The sequence below is a fragment of the Thunnus maccoyii genome, chromosome 3, assembly GCF_910596095.1.
Source record: "Thunnus maccoyii chromosome 3, fThuMac1.1, whole genome shotgun sequence".
NCBI lineage: Eukaryota > Metazoa > Chordata > Actinopteri > Scombriformes > Scombridae > Thunnus > Thunnus maccoyii.
Window position 1 is genome coordinate 20878544 of NC_056535.1, and position 24716 is coordinate 20903259.

General features: G+C 41.1%; 3 protein-coding genes across 3 annotated transcripts; all 3 read right to left on the reverse strand.

Annotated features, from left to right (window-relative positions):
- Positions 1 to 2391: 2391 nt before the first annotated feature.
- LOC121891600 (mucin-3B-like) lies at positions 2392 to 4823 on the reverse strand. Its single transcript, XM_042404126.1, has 9 exons — positions 4559 to 4823; positions 4206 to 4330; positions 3988 to 4052; positions 3680 to 3882; positions 3373 to 3538; positions 3087 to 3251; positions 2819 to 2889; positions 2630 to 2712; positions 2392 to 2500 (listed from the first exon to the last, which is right to left on the reverse strand). The coding sequence occupies exons 1-9, from the start codon at positions 4821 to 4823 to the stop codon at positions 2456 to 2458; spliced, it is 1188 nt and encodes a 395-aa protein (XP_042260060.1). The 3' UTR covers positions 2392 to 2455.
- Positions 4824 to 14565: 9742 nt separating this feature from the next.
- On the reverse strand, positions 14566 to 16374 carry LOC121891616. The gene is made up of 6 exons (XM_042404127.1): positions 16110 to 16374; positions 15857 to 15882; positions 15540 to 15604; positions 15210 to 15412; positions 14847 to 15067; positions 14566 to 14745 (listed from the first exon to the last, which is right to left on the reverse strand). Exons 1-6 carry the CDS (start codon positions 16372 to 16374, stop codon positions 14566 to 14568), a joined length of 960 nt encoding a protein of 319 aa, XP_042260061.1.
- A 3292-nt stretch (positions 16375 to 19666) lies between these two features.
- On the reverse strand, positions 19667 to 22795 carry LOC121891632. The gene is made up of 6 exons (XM_042404129.1): positions 22531 to 22795; positions 22180 to 22304; positions 21962 to 22026; positions 21655 to 21857; positions 21196 to 21512; positions 19667 to 19849 (listed from the first exon to the last, which is right to left on the reverse strand). Exons 1-6 carry the CDS (start codon positions 22793 to 22795, stop codon positions 19667 to 19669), a joined length of 1158 nt encoding a protein of 385 aa, XP_042260063.1.
- Between the last annotated feature and the right edge of the window lie 1921 nt (positions 22796 to 24716).

Sequence of the window (24716 nt, forward strand, 5' to 3'; positions counted from 1 at the left end):
AAACCTATTTGACAGTTTATGCAGATATGATTGTAACACTTATGGATCTCACTCTGAGGTCCAGAAATTAAATTTGAGTAAGCAGCTGCTGTTGCACTGCAGCACAGAGAAATAATTAAATAAAATGAAATATTAATTGGTTAAATGCAACTTTTGGTAATAAATAGGCTGATTTAAAATCTTATACTGTCAAAACAGCTTCCTCTGCAGACATGAGGCTATAGATTTCTGTATATCCTGTTAAAAATATTCAACAACATAAGCTCAGAGGTTTAAGAGTATTCACACCATATCTCCTTTCAGTTCTAACATCTGTAATTTTAGTCCACAATCAACTATACAGTATACTGTATTTAAAAATGTGGCATGTATGTACTTGTTGTATTATTATTTATGATATGTGTGCTCACTAGTCACTTACATGTAAGTTATTGTTATTCAGAATAGAGTAGTTAATTTGTAAAATTATATCAGGCTGTGTTAGGATAATACCCAACAAATAATGAGCATCTGAACAAGAGTTGAACTGGGAAAACATATCTAAAAGGCACATAGAAAGAGAATGCTCAACATTCTAATCTTGTCATAAATAATGAAGTAAAAATATGTGAAACAAAGATGGTATTCTTGAAATGATTCCTGAATGTTCAACTGGCTCTTATCTTTATATGCATGAAAATGCATATCTGCCAGTACAGTTTGTACATTCCCTGGTGTCTGCTTGGGTTTTCTATGTGTATTCTGATTCTTACTGTACCCTACATTTCAAAAACATGCAGCTAAATTGGATAAAAATCACAACAAACCAAAGAGTTAATTAATCCCCTTTTTATATGTAATTAGCAATTGCTTTAAAGCAAGTGCACTGACGTTTTGTTTTGGTGTATCTTTTCATGTCATTTGCTGTGAGGGGTGGACAGAGTTGTGAATATTTAACTAAGACTGAAGTGCTGCTGGTTAAATTTTATTCAGGTCAGAGTGGTTGTGTGGTAAATACAGGACATCAAGAGAAGGCAAAGAAGCCGGTCTTCTGAGTCAGCCACGAGGTGGAGACAAATAGCCATCAATAGTTCAAATAAAAAGATATCAATAAACTTTGTATTGCTGTTGTAGACCGGCAGCAGGAGTGTGCACGACATTTTGAAGTGCAAAGGCACCGTTCAAAGAAGATCTCACCAATGTCAGTATCACAACTAGTCAGACTTTGGCAGGAGCAATAATATTGGACTAATATTGTACTGATATAGCTGTTGTTACATGATGTTGATAGTACACAGTCCCAATTCTACAACAGAGAAGAGATAGTCATTGATTAAACCATGGAGCATTCTCAGACCATTCATTAAATATCACAGAAATTAGTATTAAACACGTGTTGGTTTCTCTGCCTCCTGCCTTTCACTGTCTTTATGCCTTCACATATTGAGAAGGCAAAATATTAAAAGGAGAACATGTCTACCATCTAGTGACAGGATGTTGTAATGATTCTGGGGGAAGGCCACAGAGTTGTCAGTACTGCCACTACATATACAATGCAGACAATTACACAGTTACAGAAACTCCAGATTGTGATTTTAAAAATCAACACTTCTCTGACACAGTCAAAGTAGTATTGTGTGGCTACTGTATTGGATTGAATAAAATTAGACATTGGAGGTTCTTAATTGTGTCCACCCCATGTATTTGATCGCTACAGATTATTGTATATGTTATTGTGATTTTCTGTTACAAAAATATTATTATAGAAAAATATATTAAGTGGTCTCAAAATCAAGTTGGGCCACACCCAGGATCAACATTAAAGGACTGGTTCACTCGTTTTCTGAGGGAATTTGATGCTAAAAAGATCGATATTATTAACTCAGACTGCTGAAGCCTCATATAAGCTTCAGATAAACTTTTAAATACATTTTTTCACAAAATGACTGTGTGGACACACTGTGGATTTTGGCCCCCATCACTTAAATTGAAAGTGCATTTGAAGGGGATCTTTTAACAGCCAGTATGAACAGGAGGAATGATTACAGCGAGGAAAACCTCTTTCAGTGTTAATATGGGCCCCTGACTGATGTTTTAAGACAGACTTGATAAATTGTGAACCTAGCCTTTAATAAGAACTACACTCATCTAAGCTACCTTGAATTTTGTTCTTGTACTGTAGTTTACTCTACATTTGCATCTGAGTGAATTCATGGCATTTTTTCATTTTCTCCATTTAAAAAATATATTGTGGGTGTAGATGTAAAATTCTTGCAGCAAAAGACACCAGGTCAAAAATGTACGCAATAAAATAACAGCATTATTTGCTTAATTATTTTAATAATTTAATTTAATAATTAATTTATGTGCAAATCATAGCTGATAGCTCAAACAACACTCAGACTGATCTGTAATTATCTCTATTGCATGCATGGAAAACTTCTTAATTAGAACAAAATTCTCCAGTCTGTAGCCTTCATCTAGGGTTGATGTTCCAAACGTCTGGTCGTTTTGTTGTGACCTGGAGAAACACAAGAAGGACAGCATATTAAATCAACTTTTAAACTATGATCTCACATTTACCTGCTCTTGGATTCTAAAATCTAACACTTTTTTGGTACTATATGTACAGAAAAATAAACAAGAATACCTGCAATCGGGTGTCAACATTTTCTAGATGTGGCCAAAAACCACGTGATGTGTAAGTGCCCGCAAATCCCAAGTTGTGCTCTCCTGGACAAAATAATATGATAATTTTGAAACTGTGTACAGCATGTCCTTGCTCTGCATTTGTTTACATCATTGAAAAAGATCAGTGATTACTAAAAAACATATATACCTGTATCTGAGAAGTCAAAGAAATCTTCTTCAAAAGCAGACAGTCTTCTGTTATAGGAATTGTTCCTTCTCCTAAAATAAAGACAGCTTCATCAGTTTCACATGACAATGTTTATTACTGTATATCTACAGGCTACGAGGAAGATTAATTTGTCTATACAGCACCAGTAAAAGGTTTGGACACACCTTCCCATTTACATGAATGAGAACATGTGTCCAAACTTTTGACTGGTATTGTAGGAAGATGCATTTTAGGCATCAAAACCTACCAAATGCCTGTATACTTTTTTTTGACCACAACAGCAATGACAATGATAATCAAGAGCAGGAGTGCTGCTGCCAGTGATCCAAACAGTGCTCCATAGAAACCTGGACCCCGGCGGAAGAGCTCACACTGTGGGCCATAAAACTGCTCCAGGCTAGACTCGTAACACCTATGTCGAAAGGCCACAAAAGTGAAGTACGTTGACAAAATTATTATTATGAACAAGCATATTAGATGTATCTAAGCTCTTTGCAATTAAAATAAAGTAAAAAGTGGATGGTTGGGCTTACCTGCAAATGGACCCTATGTAAATGTCATTAAGACAATCTCCATGATGATGACAGTAATCAGGGTTTGTTTTGCATGGTCCAACACACTGCCACTGACCATTACTAATCACGGCAGTGTAATCAACAAACCGACTGCAGTTAACAAAAGGCTTCAAGTCTGTGATATCTGATTGATAAAAAAAATGTTACGTATTAATCATTTTGTAGGAGTATCATCACACAAAAATAGAAATTTTGACAAATTGAATAAACACTATTATAAGCAATATGAGAAATACACATTCAGCGTTGACATATATTCACTTACTTTTAATCTCAGGTGACTGGAAGGTGAGTCCATTTAACTGCACACTGGCATTATTAAATGCCCGAGAAATCTTATTGAGGTTATTTGTGTCATTCAAGATGTTGGTCAACACCCCATCTAGTTTGGTGTTGACATAGTGGATTTGTGTTTCATTGTTCAGATAGTTGTACTCTGCTACGCTCTCTGCAACAACAGATCCTGGTCTACAATAGGTAAATAGAAATATATTACCAAATGAAAACAATTTCTACTTGGATAAATAGTACTCATTTAAATAATTTTATCAGTAAAGTTTAATAAAAACCTACATTAAATTGATGATTTGTACTTTTTTAAAGGCCAGTGGATCAGCTTCTTTGCACAGGGCTTCGAGCTGGAAATGAGAACATGACAGATGTGACATTTGCTATTATTGCCCGGTAAATAATTATTAGTTAGTGGTTATAAGACAGAGGTAAATATGCTGAAGTGAGATCACTTATTGTGCAAAAATCATTAAATCATGCCACAATAACATATGCCTTACCTCCTTTCTTAATTTGTTGATGAATTTCAAGGACTCAAGTGAGTTTAAATTTTTATAAGCATCCACAAAATTGATGTTGATTTTCATTGTAACATTTACCCGTCGAGTTGGTATTGCTCCGGAATCTGGAAAAAAAAACAACAGATGACACCCTTATATTAATATTGCAATAACATGATATATACATTTCAGTAACATTTTACATTCAATGTGGTGAGAAATATCACTTCGAACAGCAAATAAATTTGAAATTAACATATTGCTAAAAGCTTAAAACTTATCTCTGCGTTCAAAAGTTATTTTCATCTTAAACATTATTATGAAGAACTGTAGTTGGGAAGAAAAAGTCTCACCAATATTAGGGTGGGTGTTGTTCTGTCCAAAAACACAGGAATCTCCATAGACTGATTCTTGACAATGGCAGTGACATCTGCCTAGTGTCGTGTTGAATATACACTCTCCCCCGTTACACTGACAGTCCTCATCTCTGCACTGAGGAGTTGTAGATGGTGTTGTCACAGTGACAGTGGCATTTGAGAGAGGGATAATGGTAGATGTTTTAACTGTGTTTGAGCTGATGATTTCTGCTGATGTCAAAGCCTTTGAAGTTTGTGTCATTGGTAAAGATGTTTGTGGATTGCTACTTGTTTTTCCATTAGTTGTCTCTTCACTTGTGGATACAGCAGTAGGTTTTGTCAAAGGTGTTGTGTTCGAGGAGACTGTAGAAGGTGTATGACTTGTAACTGAAGAATTTGATTGTGGTCTGACAGTAGGTGTAGGTGGAAAAGAAGTTTGTGTCATGACATTAGTTGTCTGTGTGGTGTGCTTGGAAGCCGTGGACAGCGATGAGGTGAACTCAGTTGGCAGATGTGACTCTGTTGATAAAGTTGTTGTTGTAGGTGTAACTGTATTTGTTGATGTAGAAAGTGCTTGTTTGGTTGTCAACAGTGTGGTAATTGGAGAGATTGTAGAGGTTGCACTTGATGTTCCCTGACTGTCAATTGGAAGCCGAGTTGTGTTCTCAGTTGATATTGTTGTTGTTTGAATAATGACAGCAGGTGTGGTTACGTTGGAATTGGTAGATAGTGTAAATCCAGTTGAGGGAATTACTGAACTTGAAGCTGATGATGCAGTTGTTGTTGTCTGTGCTAGTGGTGAGGTTGAGTTAGTCATTGAATCTTTCTGAGTTGATGCTGTTTGCTCAGACATTCCAGTTGTTTCTGTATTCTGAAGGGTTGATGGTTGTGAAACAGTTGTAGATGTGGATGATGGTGATGATCTAATAGATTCGCTTGTTACAGTGACTGGCATACTCTGTGTTGAGGAAGAAGGTCCGGGAGATGTTTGAGTGAAATGACTAATCAATGGAGTGACTGTAGATGGTAAATTAGATGAAACCTTGGAAATTATCGGGAAATTGATATTTGATGTGGAATAATCAGTGTTGATAGAGGCTGTAACTTCATTTGTGGTAATAGTTGAGGTAGATGCTGTTGATTCAGTTGTTCCTGTAGGTGGCGGTGTTGTCACAGATGTAGACTGCAGCTCTGTGGGAGAGTACAGTATTGTGGATGATTCCTGGATTGTTTGCGTAAGCAGAGTTGTGTTTGTATGAGTACTTATTGAAGGGAATAAGGAGGGTAAATTGGGTGAAACCTCTGTATTTGTGGGGAAAGTGCTTGTTGTTGTGGAATGATCAATGTTGACAGTGGCTGTAATTTCGTTTGTGGTGAGTGTTGAGGTTGATGCTGATGATTCAGTTGTCCCTGTGGGTGTTGTTGTCGTAACAAATGTAGACTGTGGCTCTGTGGGTGAGGACATTATTGTTGTAGATGATTCCTGGATGGTTGGTGGTAGCTGAGTTGTATTTGTGTGATTGCTTATTGGAGGGAATGTGAAGGTTGAACTGGGTGATGTCTTGGTACTTGTCAGGTTATTGACCGTTGTGAAAATGTCAGTTGCAGTAGTTTTTCTAACTCCGCCTGTAATGACTGTTGAAGTTGATAGCATAGATTCAGTTCTTCCTGTAGGTGTCACCGTCGTGACAGATGAAGACGGTCGCTCTGTAGGTGAGGACAAGATTTTTGTAGATGATTCCTGGCTGGTTGGTGGTAGCTGAGTTGTGTTTGTGTGAGTGCCTATTGTAGGGGATAAAGAGGGTGGATTGGGCGAAACCCCTGTATTTGTGCGGGAACTGATAGTTGTGGAATGATCAGTGTTGGCAGTTTGAGGAACTTCATTTGTGGTGACTGTTTGTTTTGTTTCAGTTGTTCCTGTGGGTCCCACCGTTGTAAAAAATGTAGATTGTGGCTCTGCAGGGGAGGACGTTTTGGTTGTAGATCTTTCCTGGCTGCTTACCAAAAGCTGAGTTGTATCCGGATTTGTTGGTGTTTCAGATTTGAGTCCAGGAGATGTTTGACTAAAATGAGTGGTTAAAGGAGGTAGTGTGGAGGGTGAACTGGGTGAAAGCTCTGCATTTGTTGGTAAATTGATGGTTCTTGTGGAATGATCAACGTTAGTAGCTTTAGTAATTTCATTTGTGGTGAGTCTTGAGGTTGACAGCATTGATTCAGTTGTTCCTGTGGGTGTCGCCATTGTGACAGGTGTAGACGGTGGCTCTGTGGTTGAGGACATTATTGTTGTAGATGATTTCTGGCTGCTTGGCGGAATCTGAGTTGTGTTCGTGTGAGTTCCTATTGTAGTGGATAAAGAGGGTGAATTGGGCAAAACCTCTGTATTTGTGGGAGAACTGAACATTGTGGAGTGATCAGGGTTGGTAGCTTTAGTAACTTCATTTGTGGTGAGTGTTGAGGTTGACAGCATTGATTCAGTTGTTCCTGTGGGTGTCGCCATTGTCAGAGATGTAGACTGTGGCTCTGTGGGTGAGGATATTTTTGTTGTAGAGATTTCCTGGCTGGTTGGTGGAAGCTGAGTTGTGTTTGTGTGAGTGCCTATTGTTGGGGATAAAGAGGGTGAATTGGATGAAACCTCTGTATTTGTGGGGGAACTGGAAGTTGTGGACTGATCAGGGTTAGTAGTTGTAGTGACTTCATTTGTGGTGAGTGTTGAGGTTGACAACATTGATTCAGTTGTTCCTGTGGGTGTCGCCATTGTCAGAGATGTAGACTGTGGCTCTGTGGGTGAGGATATTTTTGTTGTAGAGAATTCCTGGCTGGTTGGTGGAAGCTGAGTTGTGTTTGTGTGAGTGCTTATTGTAGGGGATAAAGAGGGTGAATTGGGCAAAACCTCTGTATTTGTGGGGGAACTGAAAGTTGTGGTATGATCAGTGTTGGTAATTTTGGTAACTTCATTTGTGGTGAGTGCTGAGGTTGACAACATTGATTCAGTTGTTCCTGTGGGTGTCACCATTGTCACAGATGTAGACTGTGGCTCTGTGGGGGAGGACATTTTTGTTGTAGATGATTCCTGGCTGGTTGGTGGTAGCTGAGATGTGTTTGTGTGATTGCTCATGGGAGGGAATGTGGAAGTTGAACCGGGTGATACCTCAGTACTTGTCAGGTTATTGATAGTCGTGACAATGTCAGTTGCTGTGGTTTTTCTAACTCCACTTGTGGTGACTGTTGAGGTTGACACCATTGATTCAGTTGTTCTTATGGGTGTTGCCATTGTCACAGATGTAGATTGTGACTCAGTAGGTGAGGACATTATTGTTGTAGATGATAACTGGCTGCTTGGTGGAAGCTGAGTTGTGTTTGTGTGAGTGCTGGTTGTTGGGATTCTGGAAGGTAAACTGGTTGATACCTCTGTACTTGTCGGGAAATTCCTAGGTGTTGTAGAATGATCAGTGTTGATAGTTGCTGTAACTCCAATTGTGGTGAGTACTGAGGATGATGCTGATGATTCAGATGTTCCTGTGGGTATCACTGTCGTAACAGATGTAGACTGTGGCTCTGTGGTTGAGAACATTATTGTTGTTGATGATTCTTGGCTTGTTAGCAGAATCTGAGTTGTGTTCATATGAGTGCTTATTGGAGGGAATGTGGAGGATGAACTGGGTGAAACCTCTGTATTTGTGGGGGAACTGACGGTTGTGGAATGATCAGAGTTGGTACTCTTGGTAACTTCATTTGTGGTGAGAGTTGAGGTTGACACCTTTGATTCAGTTGTTCCTGTGGGTGTCACCGTGGTAAAAGATGTAGACTGTGGCTCTGCAGGGGAGGACACTTTTGTTGAAGATGTTTCCTGGCTGCTTAGCAAAAGCTGAGTTGTATCTGGATTAGTTGGTGTTTCGGATTTGAGTCCAGGAGATGTTTGACTAAAATCAGTGGTTAAAGGCAGGGACGTGGAGGGTGAACTGGGTGAAACCTCTGTATTTGTTGGTAAATTGGTGGCTCTTGTGGAATGATCAGTGTTGGTAGTTTTACTAAGCTCATTTGTGGTGAGTGTTGAGGTTGACACCACTGATTCAGTTGTTCCTGTGGGTGTCACCATTGTCACAGATGTAGACTGTGGCTCTGTGGGGGAGGACATTTTTGTTGTAGATGATTCCTGGCTGGTTGGTGGTAGCTGAGATGTGTTTGTGTGATTGCTCATGGGAGGGAATGTGGAAGTTGAACCGGGTGATACCTCAGTACTTGTCAGGTTATTGATAGTCGTGACAATGTCGGTTGCTGTGGTTTTTCTAACTCCACTTGTGGTGACTGTTGAGGTTGACACCATTGATTCAGTTGTTCTTATGGGTGTTGCCATTGTCACAGATGTAGATTGTGACTCAGTGGGTGAGGACATTATTGTTGTAGATGATAACTGGCTGCTTGGTGGAAGCTGAGTTGTGTTTGTGTGAGTGCTGGTTGTTGGGATTCTGGAAGGTAAACTGGTTGATACCTCTGTACTTGTCGGGAAATTCGTAGGTGTTGTAGAATGATCAGTGTTGATAGTTGCTGTAACTCCAATTGTGGTGAGTACTGAGGATGATGCGGATGATTCAGATGTTCCTGTGGGTATCACTGTCGTAACAGATGTAGACTGTGGCTCTGTGGTTGAGAACATTATTGTTGTTGATGATTCTTGGCTTGTTAGCAGAATCTGAGTTGTGTTCATATGAGTGCTTATTGGAGGGAATGTGGAGGATGAACTGGGTGAAACCTCTGTATTTGTGGGGGAACTGACGGTTGTGGAATGATCAGAGTTGGTACTCTTGGTAACTTCATTTGTGAAGAGAGTTGAGGTTGACACCTTTGATTCAGTTGTTCCTGTGGGTGTCACCGTGGTAAAAGATGTAGACTGTGGCTCTGCAGGGGAGGACACTTTTGTTGAAGATGTTTCCTGGCTGCTTAGCAAAAGCTGAGTTGTATCTGGATTAGTTGGTGTTTCGGATTTGAGTCCAGGAGATGTTTGACTAAAATCAGTGGTTAAAGGCAGGGACGTGGAGGGTGAACTGGGTGAAACCTCTGTATTTGTTGGTAAATTGGTGGCTCTTGTGGAATGATCAGTGTTGGTAGTTTTACTAAGCTCATTTGTGGTGAGTGTTGAGGTTGACACCACTGATTCAGTTGTTCCTGTGGGTGTCACCACTGTCACAGATGTAGACTGTGGCTCTGTGGGGGAGGACATTTTTGTTGTAGATGATTCCTGGCTGGTTGGTGGTAGCTGAGATGTGTTTGTGTGATTGCTCATGGGAGGGAATGTGGAAGTTGAACCGGGTGATACCTCAGTACTTGTCAGGTTATTGATAGTCGTGACAATGTCAGTTGCTGTAGTTTTTCTAACTCCACTTGTGGTGACTGTTGAGGTTGACACCATTGATTCAGTTGTTCTTATGGGTGTTGCCATTGTCACAGATGTAGATTGTGACTCAATGGGTGAGGACATTATTGTTGTAGATGATAACTGGCTGCTTGGTGGAAGCTGAGTTGTGTTTGTGTGAGTGCTGGTTGTTGGGATTCTGGAAGGTAAACTGGTTGATACCTCTGTACTTGTCGGGAAATTCCTAGGTGTTGTAGAATGATCAGTGTTGATAGTTGCTGTAACTCCAATTGTGGTGAGTACTGAGGATGATGCTGATGATTCAGATGTTCCTGTGGGTATCACTGTCGTAACAGATGTAGACTGTGGCTCTGTGGTTGAGAACATTATTGTTGTTGATGATTCTTGGCTTGTTAGCAGAATCTGAGTTGTGTTCATATGAGTGCTTATTGGAGGGAATGTGGAGGATGAACTGGGTGAAACCTCTGTATTTGTGGGGGAACTGACAGTTGTGGAATGATCAGAGTTGGTACTCTTGGTAACTTCATTTGTGAAGAGAGTTGAGGTTGACACCTTTGATTCAGTTGTTCCTGTGGGTGTCACCGTGGTAAAAGATGTAGACTGTGGCTCTGCAGGGGAGGACACTTTTGTTGAAGATGTTTCCTGGCTGCTTAGCAAAAGCTGAGTTGTATCTGGATTAATTGGTGTTTCGGATTTGAGTCCAGGAGATGTTTGACTAAAATCAGTGGTTAAAGGCAGGGACGTGGAGGGTGAACTGGGTGAAACCTCTGTATTTGTTGGTAAATTGGTGGCTCTTGTGGAATGATCAGTGTTGGTAGTTTTACTAAGCTCATTTGTGGTGAGTGTTGCGGTTGACACCACTGATTCAGTTGTTCCTGTGGGTGTCACCATTGTCACAGATGTAGACTGTGGCTCTGTGGGGGAGGACATTTTTGTTGTAGATGATTCCTGGCTGGTTGGTGGTAGCTGAGATGAGATTGTGTGATTGCTCATGGGAGGGAATGTGGAAGTTGAACCGGGTGATACCTCAGTACTTGTCAGGTTATTGATAGTCGTGACAATGTCAGTTGCTGTAGTTTTTCTAACTCCACTTGTGGTGACTGTTGAGGTTGACACCATTGATTCAGTTGTTCTTATGGGTGTTGCCATTGTCACAGATGTAGATTGTGACTCAGTGGGTGAGGACATTATTGTTGTAGATGATAACTGGCTGCTTGGTGGAAGCTGAGTTGTGTTTGTGTGAGTGCTGGTTGTTGGGATTCTGGAAGGTAAACTGGTTGATACCTCTGTACTTGTCGGGAAATTCCTAGGTGTTGTAGAATGATCAGTGTTGATAGTTGCTGTAACTCCAATTGTGGTGAGTACTGAGGATGATGCTGATGATTCAGATATTCCTGTGGGTATCACTGTCGTAACAGATGTAGACTGTGGCTCTGTGGTTGAGAACATTATTGTTGTTGATGATTCTTGACTTGTTAGCGGAATCTGAGTTGTGTTCATATGAGTGCTTATTGGAGGGAATGTGGAGGATGAACTGGGTGAAACCTCTGTATTTGTGGGGGAACTGACAGTTGTGGAATGATCAGAGTTGGTACTCTTGGTAACTTCATTTGTGGTGAGAGTTGAGGTTGACACCTTTGATTCAGTTGTTCCTGTGGGTGTCATCGTGGTAAAAGATGTAGACTGTGGCTCTGCAGGGGAGGACACTTTTGTTGAAGATGTTTCCTGGCTGCTTAGCAAAAGCTGAGTTGTATCTGGATTAGTTGGTGTTTCGGATTTGAGTCCAGGAGATGTTTGACTAAAATCAGTGGTTAAAGGCAGGGACGTGGAGGGTGAACTGGGTGAAACCTCTGTATTTGTTGGTAAATTGGTGGCTCTTGTGGAATGATCAGTGTTGGTAGTTTTACTAAGCTCATTTGTGGTGAGTGTTGAGGTTGACACCACTGATTCAGTTGTTCCTGTGGGTGTCACCATTGTCACAGATGTAGACTGTGGCTCTGTGGGGGAGGACATTTTTGTTGTAGATGATTCCTGGCTGGTTGGTGGTAGCTGAGATGTGTTTGTGTGATTGCTCATGGGAGGGAATGTGGAAGTTGAACCGGGTGATACCTCAGTACTTGTCAGGTTATTGATAGTCGTGACAATGTCAGTTGCTGTAGTTTTTCTAACTCCACTTGTGGTGACTGTTGAGGTTGACACCATTGATTCAGTTGTTCTTATGGGTGTTGCCATTGTCACAGATGTAGATTGTGACTCAGTGGGTGAGGACATTATTGTTGTAGATGATAACTGGCTGCTTGGTGGAAGCTGAGTTGTGTTTGTGTGAGTGCTGGTTGTTGGGATTCTGGAAGGTAAACTGGTTGATACCTCTGTACTTGTCGGGAAATTCGTAGGTGTTGTAGAATGATCAGTGTTGATAGTTGCTGTAACTCCAATTGTGGTGAGTACTGAGGATGATGCTGATGATTCAGATGTTCCTGTGGGTATCACTGTCGTAACAGATGTAGACTGTGGCTCTGTGGTTGAGAACATTATTGTTGTTGATGATTCTTGGCTTGTTAGCAGAATCTGAGTTGTGTTCATATGAGTGCTTATTGGAGGGAATGTGGAGGATGAACTGGGTGAAACCTCTGTATTTGTGGGGGAACTGACAGTTGTGGAATGATCAGAGTTGGTACTCTTGGTAACTTCATTTGTGGTGAGAGTTGAGGTTGACACCTTTGATTCAGTTGTTCCTGTGGGTGTCACCGTGGTAAAAGATGTAGACTGTGGCTCTGCAGGGGAGGACACTTTTGTTGAAGATGTTTCCTGGCTGCTTAGCAAAAGCTGAGTTGTATCTGGATTAGTTGGTGTTTCGGATTTGAGTCCAGGAGATGTTTGACTAAAATCAGTGGTTAAAGGCAGGGACGTGGAGGGTGAACTGGGTGAAACCTCTGTATTTGTTGGTAAATTGGTGGCTCTTGTGGAATGATCAGTGTTGGTAGTTTTACTAAGCTCATTTGTGGTGAGTGTTGAGGTTGACACCACTGATTCAGTTGTTCCTGTGGGTGTCACCATTGTCACAGATGTAGACTGTGGCTCTGTGGGGGAGGACATTTTTGTTGTAGATGATTCCTGGCTGGTTGGTGGTAGCTGAGATGTGTTTGTGTGATTGCTCATGGGAGGGAATGTGGAAGTTGAACCGGGTGATACCTCAGTACTTGTCAGGTTATTGATAGTCGTGACAATGTCGGTTGCTGTGGTTTTTCTAACTCCACTTGTGGTGACTGTTGAGGTTGACACCATTGATTCAGTTGTTTTTATGGGTGTTGCCATTGTCACAGATGTAGATTGTGACTCAATGGGTGAGGACATTATTGTTGTAGATGATAACTGGCTGCTTGGTGGAAGCTGAGTTGTGTTTGTGTGAGTGCTGGTTGTTGGGATTCTGGAAGGTAAACTGGTTGATAACTCTGTACTTGTCGGGAAATTCCTAGGTGTTGTAGAATGATCAGTGTTGATAGTTGCTGTAACTCCAATTGTGGTGAGTACTGAGGATGATGCTGATGATTCAGATGTTCCTGTGGGTATCACTGTTGTAACAGATGTAGACTGTGGCTCTGTGGTTGAGAACATTATTGTTGTTGATGATTCTTGACTTGTTAGCGGAATCTGAGTTGTGTTCATATGAGTGCTTATTGGAGGGAATGTGGAGGATGAACTGGGTGAAACCTCTGTATTTGTGGGGGAACTGACAGTTGTGGAATGATCAGAGTTGGTACTCTTGGTAACTTCATTTGTGGTGAGAGTTGAGGTTGACACCTTTGATTCAGTTGTTCCTGTGGGTGTCATCGTGGTAAAAGATGTAGACTGTGGCTCTGCAGGGGAGGACACTTTTGTTGAAGATGTTTCCTGGCTGCTTAGCAAAAGCTGAGTTGTATCTGGATTAGTTGGTGTTTCGGATTTGAGTCCAGGAGATGTTTGACTAAAATCAGTGGTTAAAGGCAGGGACGTGGAGGGTGAACTGGGTGAAACCTCTGTATTTGTTGGTAAATTGGTGGCTCTTGTGGAATGATCAGTGTTGGTAGTTTTACTAAGCTCATTTGTGGTGAGTGTTGAGGTTGACACCACTGATTCAGTTGTTCCTGTGGGTGTCACCATTGTCACAGATGTAGACTGTGGCTCTGTGGGGGAGGACATTTTTGTTGTAGATGATTCCTGGCTGGTTGGTGGTAGCTGAGATGTGTTTGTGTGATTGCTCATGGGAGGGAATGTGGAAGTTGAACCGGGTGATACCTCAGTACTTGTCAGGTTATTGATAGTCGTGACAATGTCAGTTGCTGTAGTTTTTCTAACTCCACTTGTGGTGACTGTTGAGGTTGACACCATTGATTCAGTTGTTCTTATGGGTGTTGCCATTGTCACAGATGTAGATTGTGACTCAGTGGGTGAGGACATTATTGTTGTAGATGATAACTGGCTGCTTGGTGGAAGCTGAGTTGTGTTTGTGTGAGTGCTGGTTTTTGGGATTCTGGAAGGTAAACTGGTTGATACCTCTGTACTTGTCGGGAAATTCGTAGGTGTTGTAGAATGATCAGTGTTGATAGTTGCTGTAACTCCAATTGTGGTGAGTACTGAGGATGATGCTGATGATTCAGATGTTCCTGTGGGTATCACTGTCGTAACAGATGTAGACTGTGGCTCTGTGGTTGAGAACATTATTGTTGTTGATGATTCTTGGCTTGTTAGCAGAATCTGAGTTGTGTTCATATGAGTGCTTATTGGAGGGAATGTGGAGGATGAACTGGGTGAAACCTCTGTATTTGTGGGGGAACTGACGGTTGTGGAATGATCAGAGTTGGTACTCTTGGTAACTTCATTTGTGGTGAGAGTTGAGGTTGACACCTTTGATTCAGTTGTTCCTGTGGGTGTCACCGTGGTAAAAGATGTAGATTGTGACTCGATGGATGATGAAGTTGTAAATGTCTCCAGGCAAATGGGCCCTTTGTAAATATCGTTCAGACATTCACCATGATGATGACAGTAATCAGGGTATATTTTGCATGGTCCAAAACACTGCCATTGACCATTATTAATCTCAGCAGTGTAATTGGCAAACCGACTGCAGTTAACAAAAGGCTTCAGGTCCGTGATATCTGATTGATTAAAAAAAATGTTACAAATTAATCATTTTGTATGAGTGTCGTCACACAAAAATAGAAATTTCGACAAATTGAATGAACTTTCAAATAAGCAATATTTGAAATACACATTCAGAGTTGACATATAGTCACTTACTTTTAATCTCAGGTGACTGGAAGGTGAGTCCATATAACTGCACAGTGGCATTACCAAATGCCCGAGAAATCTTATTGAGGTTGCTTGTGTCATTCAAAATGTTGGTCAACACACCATGTAGCTCAGTGTTGACATAGTGGATTTGTGTTTCATTGTTCAGATAGTTGTACTCCGCTACACTCTCTGCAACAACACTTCCTGGTCTACAACAGGAAAATAGAAATATATTAATAATGAAAACAACTTCTACTTGAATAAAAAATAATCATTCAAATAATTTGAAATAATAAATAAATAATAAATAATAATAAAAGTGTAAAACAAACTTACATTAATTTTTTGATTTGTACTCTTTTAAAGGCCAGTGGATCCGCTTCTTTGCACAGGGCTTCGAGCTGGAAATGATAACATGACAGATGTGACATTTGCTATTATTGCCTGGTAAATAATATTTAGTTAGTAGTTGTAAGACAGAGGTAAATACTCTGAAGTGAGATCACTTATTGTGTAAAAATCATTAAGTCATGCCACATTAGAGAATTCTCTACCTCCTCTGTTAACGTATTGATGAACGTCAATGACTCAGGCGAGTTTAACTTAGAATAAGCATCCACAAAAGTCATGTTGATTTTCAACATAACATTTACTTGTCGAATTGGTATTGCTCCGGTATCTGAAAAAAAAGGATAGATAACACCCTTATATTAACATTGAAATAACATGATATATACGTTTCAGTAACATTATACATTCAACGTTGTGAGAAATATCAATTCCAACAGCAAACAAATTTTAATATTAACATATTGTTAAAAACTTACATCTTATCTCGTCATTCAAAAATTATTTTCCGCTAACACAATATTTTCAATAACTGTGGTTGGGAAGAAAAAATCTCACCAATATTAGCGTAGGTGTTGTTCTCTCCAAAAACACAGGAATCTCCATAGACTGATTCTTGACAATGGCAGTGACATCTGCCTAGTGTCGTGTTGAATATACACTCTCCCCTGTCACACTGACAGTCCTCATCTCTGCACTGAGGAGTTGTAGATGGTGTTGTCACAGTGACAGTGGCATTTGAGGGAGGTATAGAGGTAGATGTTTTAACTGTGTTTGAGCTGATGATTTCTGCTGATGTCAAAGCCTTTGAAGTTTGTGTCATTGGTAAAGATGTTTGTGGATTGCTACTTGTTTTTCCATTAGTTGTCTCTTCACTTGTGGATACAGCAGTAGGTTTTGTCAAAGGTGTTGTGTTCGAGGAGACTGTAGAAGGTGTATGACTTGTGACTGAAGAATTTGATTGTGGTCTGACAGTAAGTGTAGGTGGAAAAGAAGTTTGTGTCATGACATTAGTTGTCTGTGAGGTGTGCTTGGAAGCCGTGGACAGTGATGAGTTGAACTCAGTTGGCAGATGTGACTCTGTGGATACAGTTGTTGTAGGTGTAACTGTACTGGTTGATATAGAGAGTTCCTGTCTGGTTGTCAACAGTGTGGTAATTGGAGGGATTGTAGAGGTTGCACTTGATTTTCCCTGACTGCTTATAGGAAGCTGAGATGTGTTCTCAGTTGCTATTGTTGTTTGAATACTGACAGTAGGTGTGGAGGGGGAGGGCTCTGCAGGGGAGGACATTTTTGTTGTAGAAGTTTCCTGGCTGTTTAGTGGAAGCTGAGTTGTATCGGGATTTTTTGGTGTTTCGGATTTGTGTCCTGGAGATGTTTGACTGAAATGAGTGGCTAAAGGAGGGAGTGTGGAGGGTGAACTGGGTGAAAGCGCTGCATTTGTCGGGACATTGATAGTTCTTGTGGAATGATCAGCATTGGTAGTTTTGGTAACTTCATTAGTGGTGAGGATTGAAGTTGACACCATTGATTCAGTTGTTCCTGTGGGTGTTGCCATTGTTACAGATGTAGATTGTGGCTCTGTGGTTGAGGACATTATTGTTGTGGATGATTCTTGTCTGGTTGGTGAGAGTTGAGTTGTGTTTGTGTGATTGCTTATTGGAGGAAATGTGGAGGGGGAACTATCTGATGCCTCAGTACTTGTTGGATTATTGTTAGTTGTGAAAATGTCAGTCGTGCTAATTTTTCTAACTTCACTTGTGGTGAGGGTTGAGGTTGACACCATTGATTCAGTTGTTCCTGTGGGTGTCACTGTCGTAATAGATGAAGACTGTGGCTCTGTGGGTGAGGAAATCATTGTTGTAGATGATTCCTTGCTGGTGGGTGGTAGCTGAGTTGTGTCTGTGTGAGTGCCTATTGTAGGGGATGAAGAGGGTGAATTGGATGAAACCTCTGTATTTGTAGGGGAAATGAAAGCTGTGGAATGATTAGGGTTGGTAGATTTAATAACTTCATTTGTGGTGAGTGTTGAGGTTGACAACATTGATTCAGTTGTTCCTGTGGGTGCCACCATTGTGACAGATGTAGACTGTGGCTCTGTGGGTGAGGATATTTTTGTTGTAGAGAATTCCTGGCTGGTTGGTGGTAGCTGAGTTGTGTTTGTGTGAATGCGTATTGTAGGGGATAAAGAGGGTGAACTGGGTGAAAACGCTGTATTTGTGGGGGAACTGAAAGTTGTGGAGTGATCAGGGTTGGTAGTTTTGGTAACTTCATTTGTGGTGAGTGTTGAGGTTGACAACATTGATTCAGTTCTTGTGGGTGTCACCATTGTCACAGATGTAGACTGTGGCTCTGTGGGTGAGGATATTTTTGTTGTAGAGAATTCCTGGCTGGTTGGTGGTAGCTGAGTTGTGTTTGTGTGAGTGGCTATTGTAGGGGATAAGGAGGATGAATTGGGTGAAACCTCTGTATTCATGGGGGAACTGGAAGTTGTGGAGTAATCAGGGTTGGTAGCTTTAGTAACTTCATTTGTGGTGAGTGTTGAGGTTGACAACATTGATTCAGTTCTTGTGGGTGTCACCATTGTCACAGATGTAGATTGTGACTCAATGGGTGAGGACATTATTGTTGTAGATGATAACTGACTGCTTGGTGGAAGCTGAGTTGTGTTTGTGTGAGTGCTAATTGTTGGGATTCTGGAAGGTAAACTGGTTGATACCTCTGTACTTGTCGGGAAATTCCTAGGTGTTGTAGAATGATCAGTGTTGATAGTTGCTGTAACTCCAATTGTGGTGAGTACTGAGGATGATGCTGATGATTCAGATGTTCCTGTGGGTATCACTGTCGTAACAGATGTAGACTGTGGCTCTGTGGTTGAGAACATTATTGTTGTTGATGATTCTTGGCTTGTTAGCGGAATCTGAGTTGTGTTCATATGAGTGCTTATTGGAGGGAATGTGGAGGATGAACTGGGTGAAACCTCTGTATTTGTGGGGGAACTGAACGTTGTGGTACGATCAGTGTTGGTACTTTTAGTAACTTCATTTGTGGTGAGTGTTGAGGTTGACACCATTGATTCAGTTGTTCCTGTGGGTGTTGCCATTGTCCGAGATGTAGACTGTGTCTCTGTGGGTGAGGACATTATTGTTGTAGATGATAACTGGCTGCTTGGTGGAAGCTGAGTTGTGTTTGTGTGAGTGCTGGTTGTTGGGATTCTGGAAGGTAAACTGGTTGATACCTCTGTACTTGTCGGGAAATTCCTAGGTGTTGTAGAATGATCAGTGTTGATAGTTGCTGTAACTCCAATTGTGGTGAGTACTGAGGATGATGCTGATGATTCAGATGTTCCTGTGGGTATCACTGTCGTAACAGATGTAGACTGTGGCTCTGTGGTTGAGAACATTATTGTTGTTGATGATTCTTGGCTTGTTAGCGGAATCTGAGTTGTGTTCATATGAGTGCTTATTGGAGGGAATGTGGAGGATGAACTGGGTGAAACCTCTGTATTTGTGGGGGAACTGAACGTTGTGGTACGATCAGTGTTGGTACTTTTAGTAACTTCATTTGTGGTGAGTGTTGAGGTTGACACCATTGATTCAGTTGTTCCTGTGGGTGTTGCCATTTTCCGAGATGTAGACTGTGTCTCTGTGGGTGAGGACATTATTGTTGTAGATGATAACTGGCTGCTTGGTGGAAGCTGAGTTGTGTTTGTGTGAGTGCTGGTTGTTGGGATTCTGGAAGGTAAACTGGTTGATACCTCTGTACTTGTCGGGAAATTCCTAGGTGTTGTAGAATGATCAGTGTTGGTAGTTGCTGTAACTCCAATTGTGGTGAGTACTGAGGATGATGCTGATGATTCAGATGTTCCTGTGGGTATCACTGTCGTAACAGATGTAGACTGTGGCTCTGTGGTTGAGAACATTATTGTTGTTGATGATTCTTGGCTTGTTAGCGGAATCTGAGTTGTGTTCATATGAGTGCTTATTGGAGGGAATGTGGAGGATGAACTGGGTGAAACCTCTGTATTTGTGGGGGAACTGAACGTTGTGGTACGATCAGTGTTGGTACTTTTAGTAACTTCATTTGTGGTGAGTATTGAGGTTGACACCATTGATTCAGTTGTTCCTGTGGGTGTTGCCATTGTCCGAGATGTAGACTGTGTCTCTGTGGGTGAGGACATTATTGTTGTAGATGATAACTGGCTGCTTGGTGGAAGCTGAGTTGTGTTTGTGTGAGTGCTGGTTGTTGGGATTCTGGAAGGTAAACTGGTTGATACCTCTGTACTTGTCGGGAAATTCCTAGGTGTTGTAGAATGATCAGTGTTGGTAGTTGCTGTAACTCCAATTGTGGTGAGTACTGAGGATGATGCTGATGATTCAGATGTTCCTGTGGGTATCACTGTCGTAACAGATGTAGACTGTGGCTCTGTGGTTGAGAACATTATTGTTGTTGATGATTCTTGGCTTGTTAGCGGAATCTGAGTTGTGTTCATATGAGTGCTTATTGGAGGGAATGTGGAGGATGAACTGGGTGAAACCTCTGTATTTGTGGGGGAACTGAACGTTGTGGTACGATCAGTGTTGGTACTTTTAGTAACTTCATTTGTGGTGAGTGTTGAGGTTGACACCATTGATTCAGTTGTTCCTGTGGGTGTTGCCATTGTCCGAGATGTAGACTGTGTCTCTGTGGGTGAGGACATTATTGTTGTAGATGATAACTGGCTGCTTGGTGGAAGCTGAGTTGTATCTGGATTAGTTGGTGTTTCGGATTTGAGTCCAGGAGATGTTTGACTAAAATCAGTGGTTAAAGGCAGGGACGTGGAGGGTGAACTGGGTGAAACCTCTGTATTTGTTGGTAAATTGGTGGCTCTTGTGGAATGATCAGTGTTGGTAGTTTTACTAAGCTCATTTGTGGTGAGTGTTGAGGTTGACACCACTGATTCAGTTGTTCCTGTGGGTGTCACCATTGTCACAGATGTAGACTGTGGCTCTGTGGGGGAGGACATTTTTGTTGTAGATGATTCCTGGCTGGTTGGTGGTAGCTGAGATGTGTTTGTGTGATTGCTCATGGGAGGGAATGTGGAAGTTGAACCGGGTGATACCTCAGTACTTGTCAGGTTATTGATAGTCGTGACAATGTCAGTTGCTGTAGTTTTTCTAACTCCACTTGTGGTGACTGTTGAGGTTGACACCATTGATTCAGTTGTTCTTATGGGTGTTGCCATTGTCACAGATGTAGATTGTGACTCAATGGGTGAGGACATTATTGTTGTAGATGATAACTGGCTGCTTGGTGGAAGCTGAGTTGTGTTTGTGTGAGTGCTGGTTGTTGGGATTCTGGAAGGTAAACTGGTTGATACCTCTGTACTTGTCGGGAAATTCCTAGGTGTTGTAGAATGATCAGTGTTGATAGTTGCTGTAACTCCAATTGTGGTGAGTACTGAGGATGATGCTGATGATTCAGATGTTCCTGTGGGTATCACTGTCGTAACAGATGTAGACTGTGGCTCTGTGGTTGAGAACATTATTGTTGTTGATGATTCTTGGCTTGTTAGCAGAATCTGAGTTGTGTTCATATGAGTGCTTATTGGAGGGAATGTGGAGGATGAACTGGGTGAAACCTCTGTATTTGTGGGGGAACTGACGGTTGTGGAATGATCAGAGTTGGTACTCTTGGTAACTTCATTTGTGGTGAGAGTTGAGGTTGACACCTTTGATTCAGTTGTTCCTGTGGGTGTCACCGTGGTAAAAGATGTAGATTGTGACTCGATGGATGATGAAGTTGTAAATGTCTCCAGGCAAATGGGCCCTTTGTAAATATCGTTCAGACATTCACCATGATGATGACAGTAATCAGGGTATATTTTGCATGGTCCAAAACACTGCCATTGACCATTATTAATCTCAGCAGTGTAATTGGCAAACCGACTGCAGTTAACAAAAGGCTTCAGGTCCGTGATATCTGATTGATTAAAAAAAATGTTACAAATTAATCATTTTGTATGAGTGTCGTCACACAAAAATAGAAATTTCGACAAATTGAATGAACTTTCAAATAAGCAATATTTGAAATACACATTCAGAGTTGACATATAGTCACTTACTTTTAATCTCAGGTGACTGGAAGGTGAGTCCATATAACTGCACAGTGGCATTACCAAATGCCCGAGAAATCTTATTGAGGTTGCTTGTGTCATTCAAAATGTTGGTCAACACACCATGTAGCTCAGTGTTGACATAGTGGATTTGTGTTTCATTGTTCAGATAGTTGTACTCCGCTACACTCTCTGCAACAACACTTCCTGGTCTACAACAGGAAAATAGAAATATATTAACAATGAAAACAACTTCTACTTGAATAAAAAGTAATCATTCAAATAATTTTATCAGAAAAGTGTAAAACAAACTTACATTAATTTTTTGATTTGTACTTTTTTAAAGGCCAGTGGATCCGCTTCTTTGCACAGGGCTTCGAGCTGGAAATGATAAAATGACAGATGTGACATTTGCTATTATTGCCTGGTAAATAATATTTAGTTAGTAGTTGTAAGACAGAGGTAAATACTCTGAAGTGAGATCACTTATTGTGTAAAAATCATTAAGTCATGCCACAATAAGGAATTCTCTACCTCCTCTGTTAACGTATTGATGAACTTCAATGACTCAGGTGAGTTTAACTTAGAATAAGCATCCACAAAAGTCATGTTGATTTTCAACATAACATTTACTTGTCGAATTGGTATTGCTCCGGTATCTGAAAAAAAAGGATAGATAACACCCTTATATTAACATTGAAATAACATGATATGTACGTTTCAGTAACATTTTACATTCAATGTTGTGAGAAATATCACTTCCAACAGAAAATAAATGTTAAATTGCCATATTGCTAAAAGCTTAAAACTTATCTCTGCGTTCAAAAGTTATTTTCATCTTAAACATTATTATGAAGAACTGTAGTTGGGAAGAAAAAGTCTCACCAATATTAGGGTTGGTGTTGTTCTGTCCAAAAACACAGGAATCTCCATAGACTGATTCTTGACAATGGCAGTGACATCTGCCTAGTGTCGTGTTGAATATACACTCTCCCCTGTCACACTGACAGTCCTCATCTCTGCACTGAGGAGTTGTAGATGGTGTTGTCACAGTGACAGTGGCATTTGAGGGAGGTATAGAGGTAGATGTTTTAACTGTGTTTGAGCTGATGATTTCTGCTGATGTCAAAGCCTTTGAAGTTTGTGTCATTGGTAAAGATGTTTGTGGATTGCTACTTGTTTTTCCATTAGTTGTCTCTTCACTCGTGGATGTAGCAGTAGGTTTTGTCAAAGGTGTTGTGTTCGAGGAGACTGTAGAAGGTGTATGACTTGTAACTGTAGTTTTTGATTGTGGTCTGACAGTAAGTGTAGGTGGAAAAGAAGTTTGTGTCATGACATTAGTTGTCTGTGAGGTGTGCTTGGAAGCCGTGGACAGCGATGAGTTGAACTCAGTTGGCAGATGTGACTCTGTGGATACAGTTGTTGTAGGTGTAACTGTACTGGTTGATATAGAGAGTTCCTGTCTGGTTGTCAACAGTGTGGTAATTGGAGGGATTGTAGAGGTTGCACTTGATTTTCCCTGACTGCTTATAGGAAGCTGAGTTGTGTTCTCAGTTGCTATTGTTGTTTGAATACTGACAGCAGGTGTGGAGGGGGAGGGCTCTGCAGGGGAGGACATTTTTGTTGTAGAAGTTTCCTGGCTGTTTAGTGGAAGCTGAGTTGTATCGGGATTTTTTGGTGTTTCGGATTTGTGTCCTGGAGATGTTTGACTGAAATGAGTGGCTAAAGGAGGGAGTGTGGAGGGTGAACTGGGTGAAAGCGCTGCATTTGTCGGGACATTGATAGTTCTTGTGGAATGATCAGCATTGGTAGTTTTGGTAACTTCATTAGTGGTGAGGATTGAAGTTGACACCATTGATTCAGTTGTTCCTGTGGGTGTTGCCATTGTTACAGATGTAGATTGTGGCTCTGTGGTTGAGGACATTATTGTTGTGGATGATTCTTGTCTGGTTGGTGGTAGCTGAGTTGTGTTTGTGTGAGTGCCTATTGGAGGGGATAAAGAGGGTGAATTGGCTGAAACCTCTGTGTTCGTGGGGGAACTGGAAGTTGTGGAGTGCTCAGGGTTGGTAGCTTTAGTAACTTCATTTGTGGTGAGTGTTGAGGTTGACAACATTGATTCAGTTCTTGTGGGTGTCACCATTGTCACAGATGTAGATTGTGACTCAATGGGTGAGGACATTATTGTTGTAGATGATAACTGACTGCTTGGTGGAAGCTGAGTTGTGTTTGTGTGAGTGCTAATTGTTGGGATTCTGGAAGGTAAACTGGTTGATACCTCTGTACTTGTCGGGAAATTCCTAGGTGTTGTAGAATGATCAGTGTTGATAGTTGCTGTAACTCCAATTGTGGTGAGTACTGAGGATGATGCTGATGATTCAGATGTTCCTGTGGGTATCACTGTCGTAACAGATGTAGACTGTGGCTCTGTGGTTGAGAACATTATTGTTGTTGATGATTCTTGGCTTGTTAGCGGAATCTGAGTTGTGTTCATATGAGTGCTTATTGGAGGGAATGTGGAGGATGAACTGGGTGAAACCTCTGTATTTGTGGGGGAACTGAACGTTGTGGTACGATCAGTGTTGGTACTTTTAGTAACTTCATTTGTGGTGAGTGTTGAGGTTGACACCATTGATTCAGTTGTTCCTGTGGGTGTTGCCATTGTCCGAGATGTAGACTGTGTCTCTGTGGGTGAGGACATTATTGTTGTAGATGATAACTGGCTGCTTGGTGGAAGCTGAGTTGTGTTTGTGTGAGTGCTGGTTGTTGGGATTCTGGAAGGTAAACTGGTTGATACCTCTGTACTTGTCGGGAAATTCCTAGGTGTTGTAGAATGATCAGTGTTGATAGTTGCTGTAACTCCAATTGTGGTGAGTACTGAGGATGATGCTGATGATTCAGATGTTCCTGTGGGTATCACTGTCGTAACAGATGTAGACTGTGGCTCTGTGGTTGAGAACATTATTGTTGTTGATGATTCTTGGCTTGTTAGCGGAATCTGAGTTGTGTTCATATGAGTGCTTATTGGAGGGAATGTGGAGGATGAACTGGGTGAAACCTCTGTATTTGTGGGG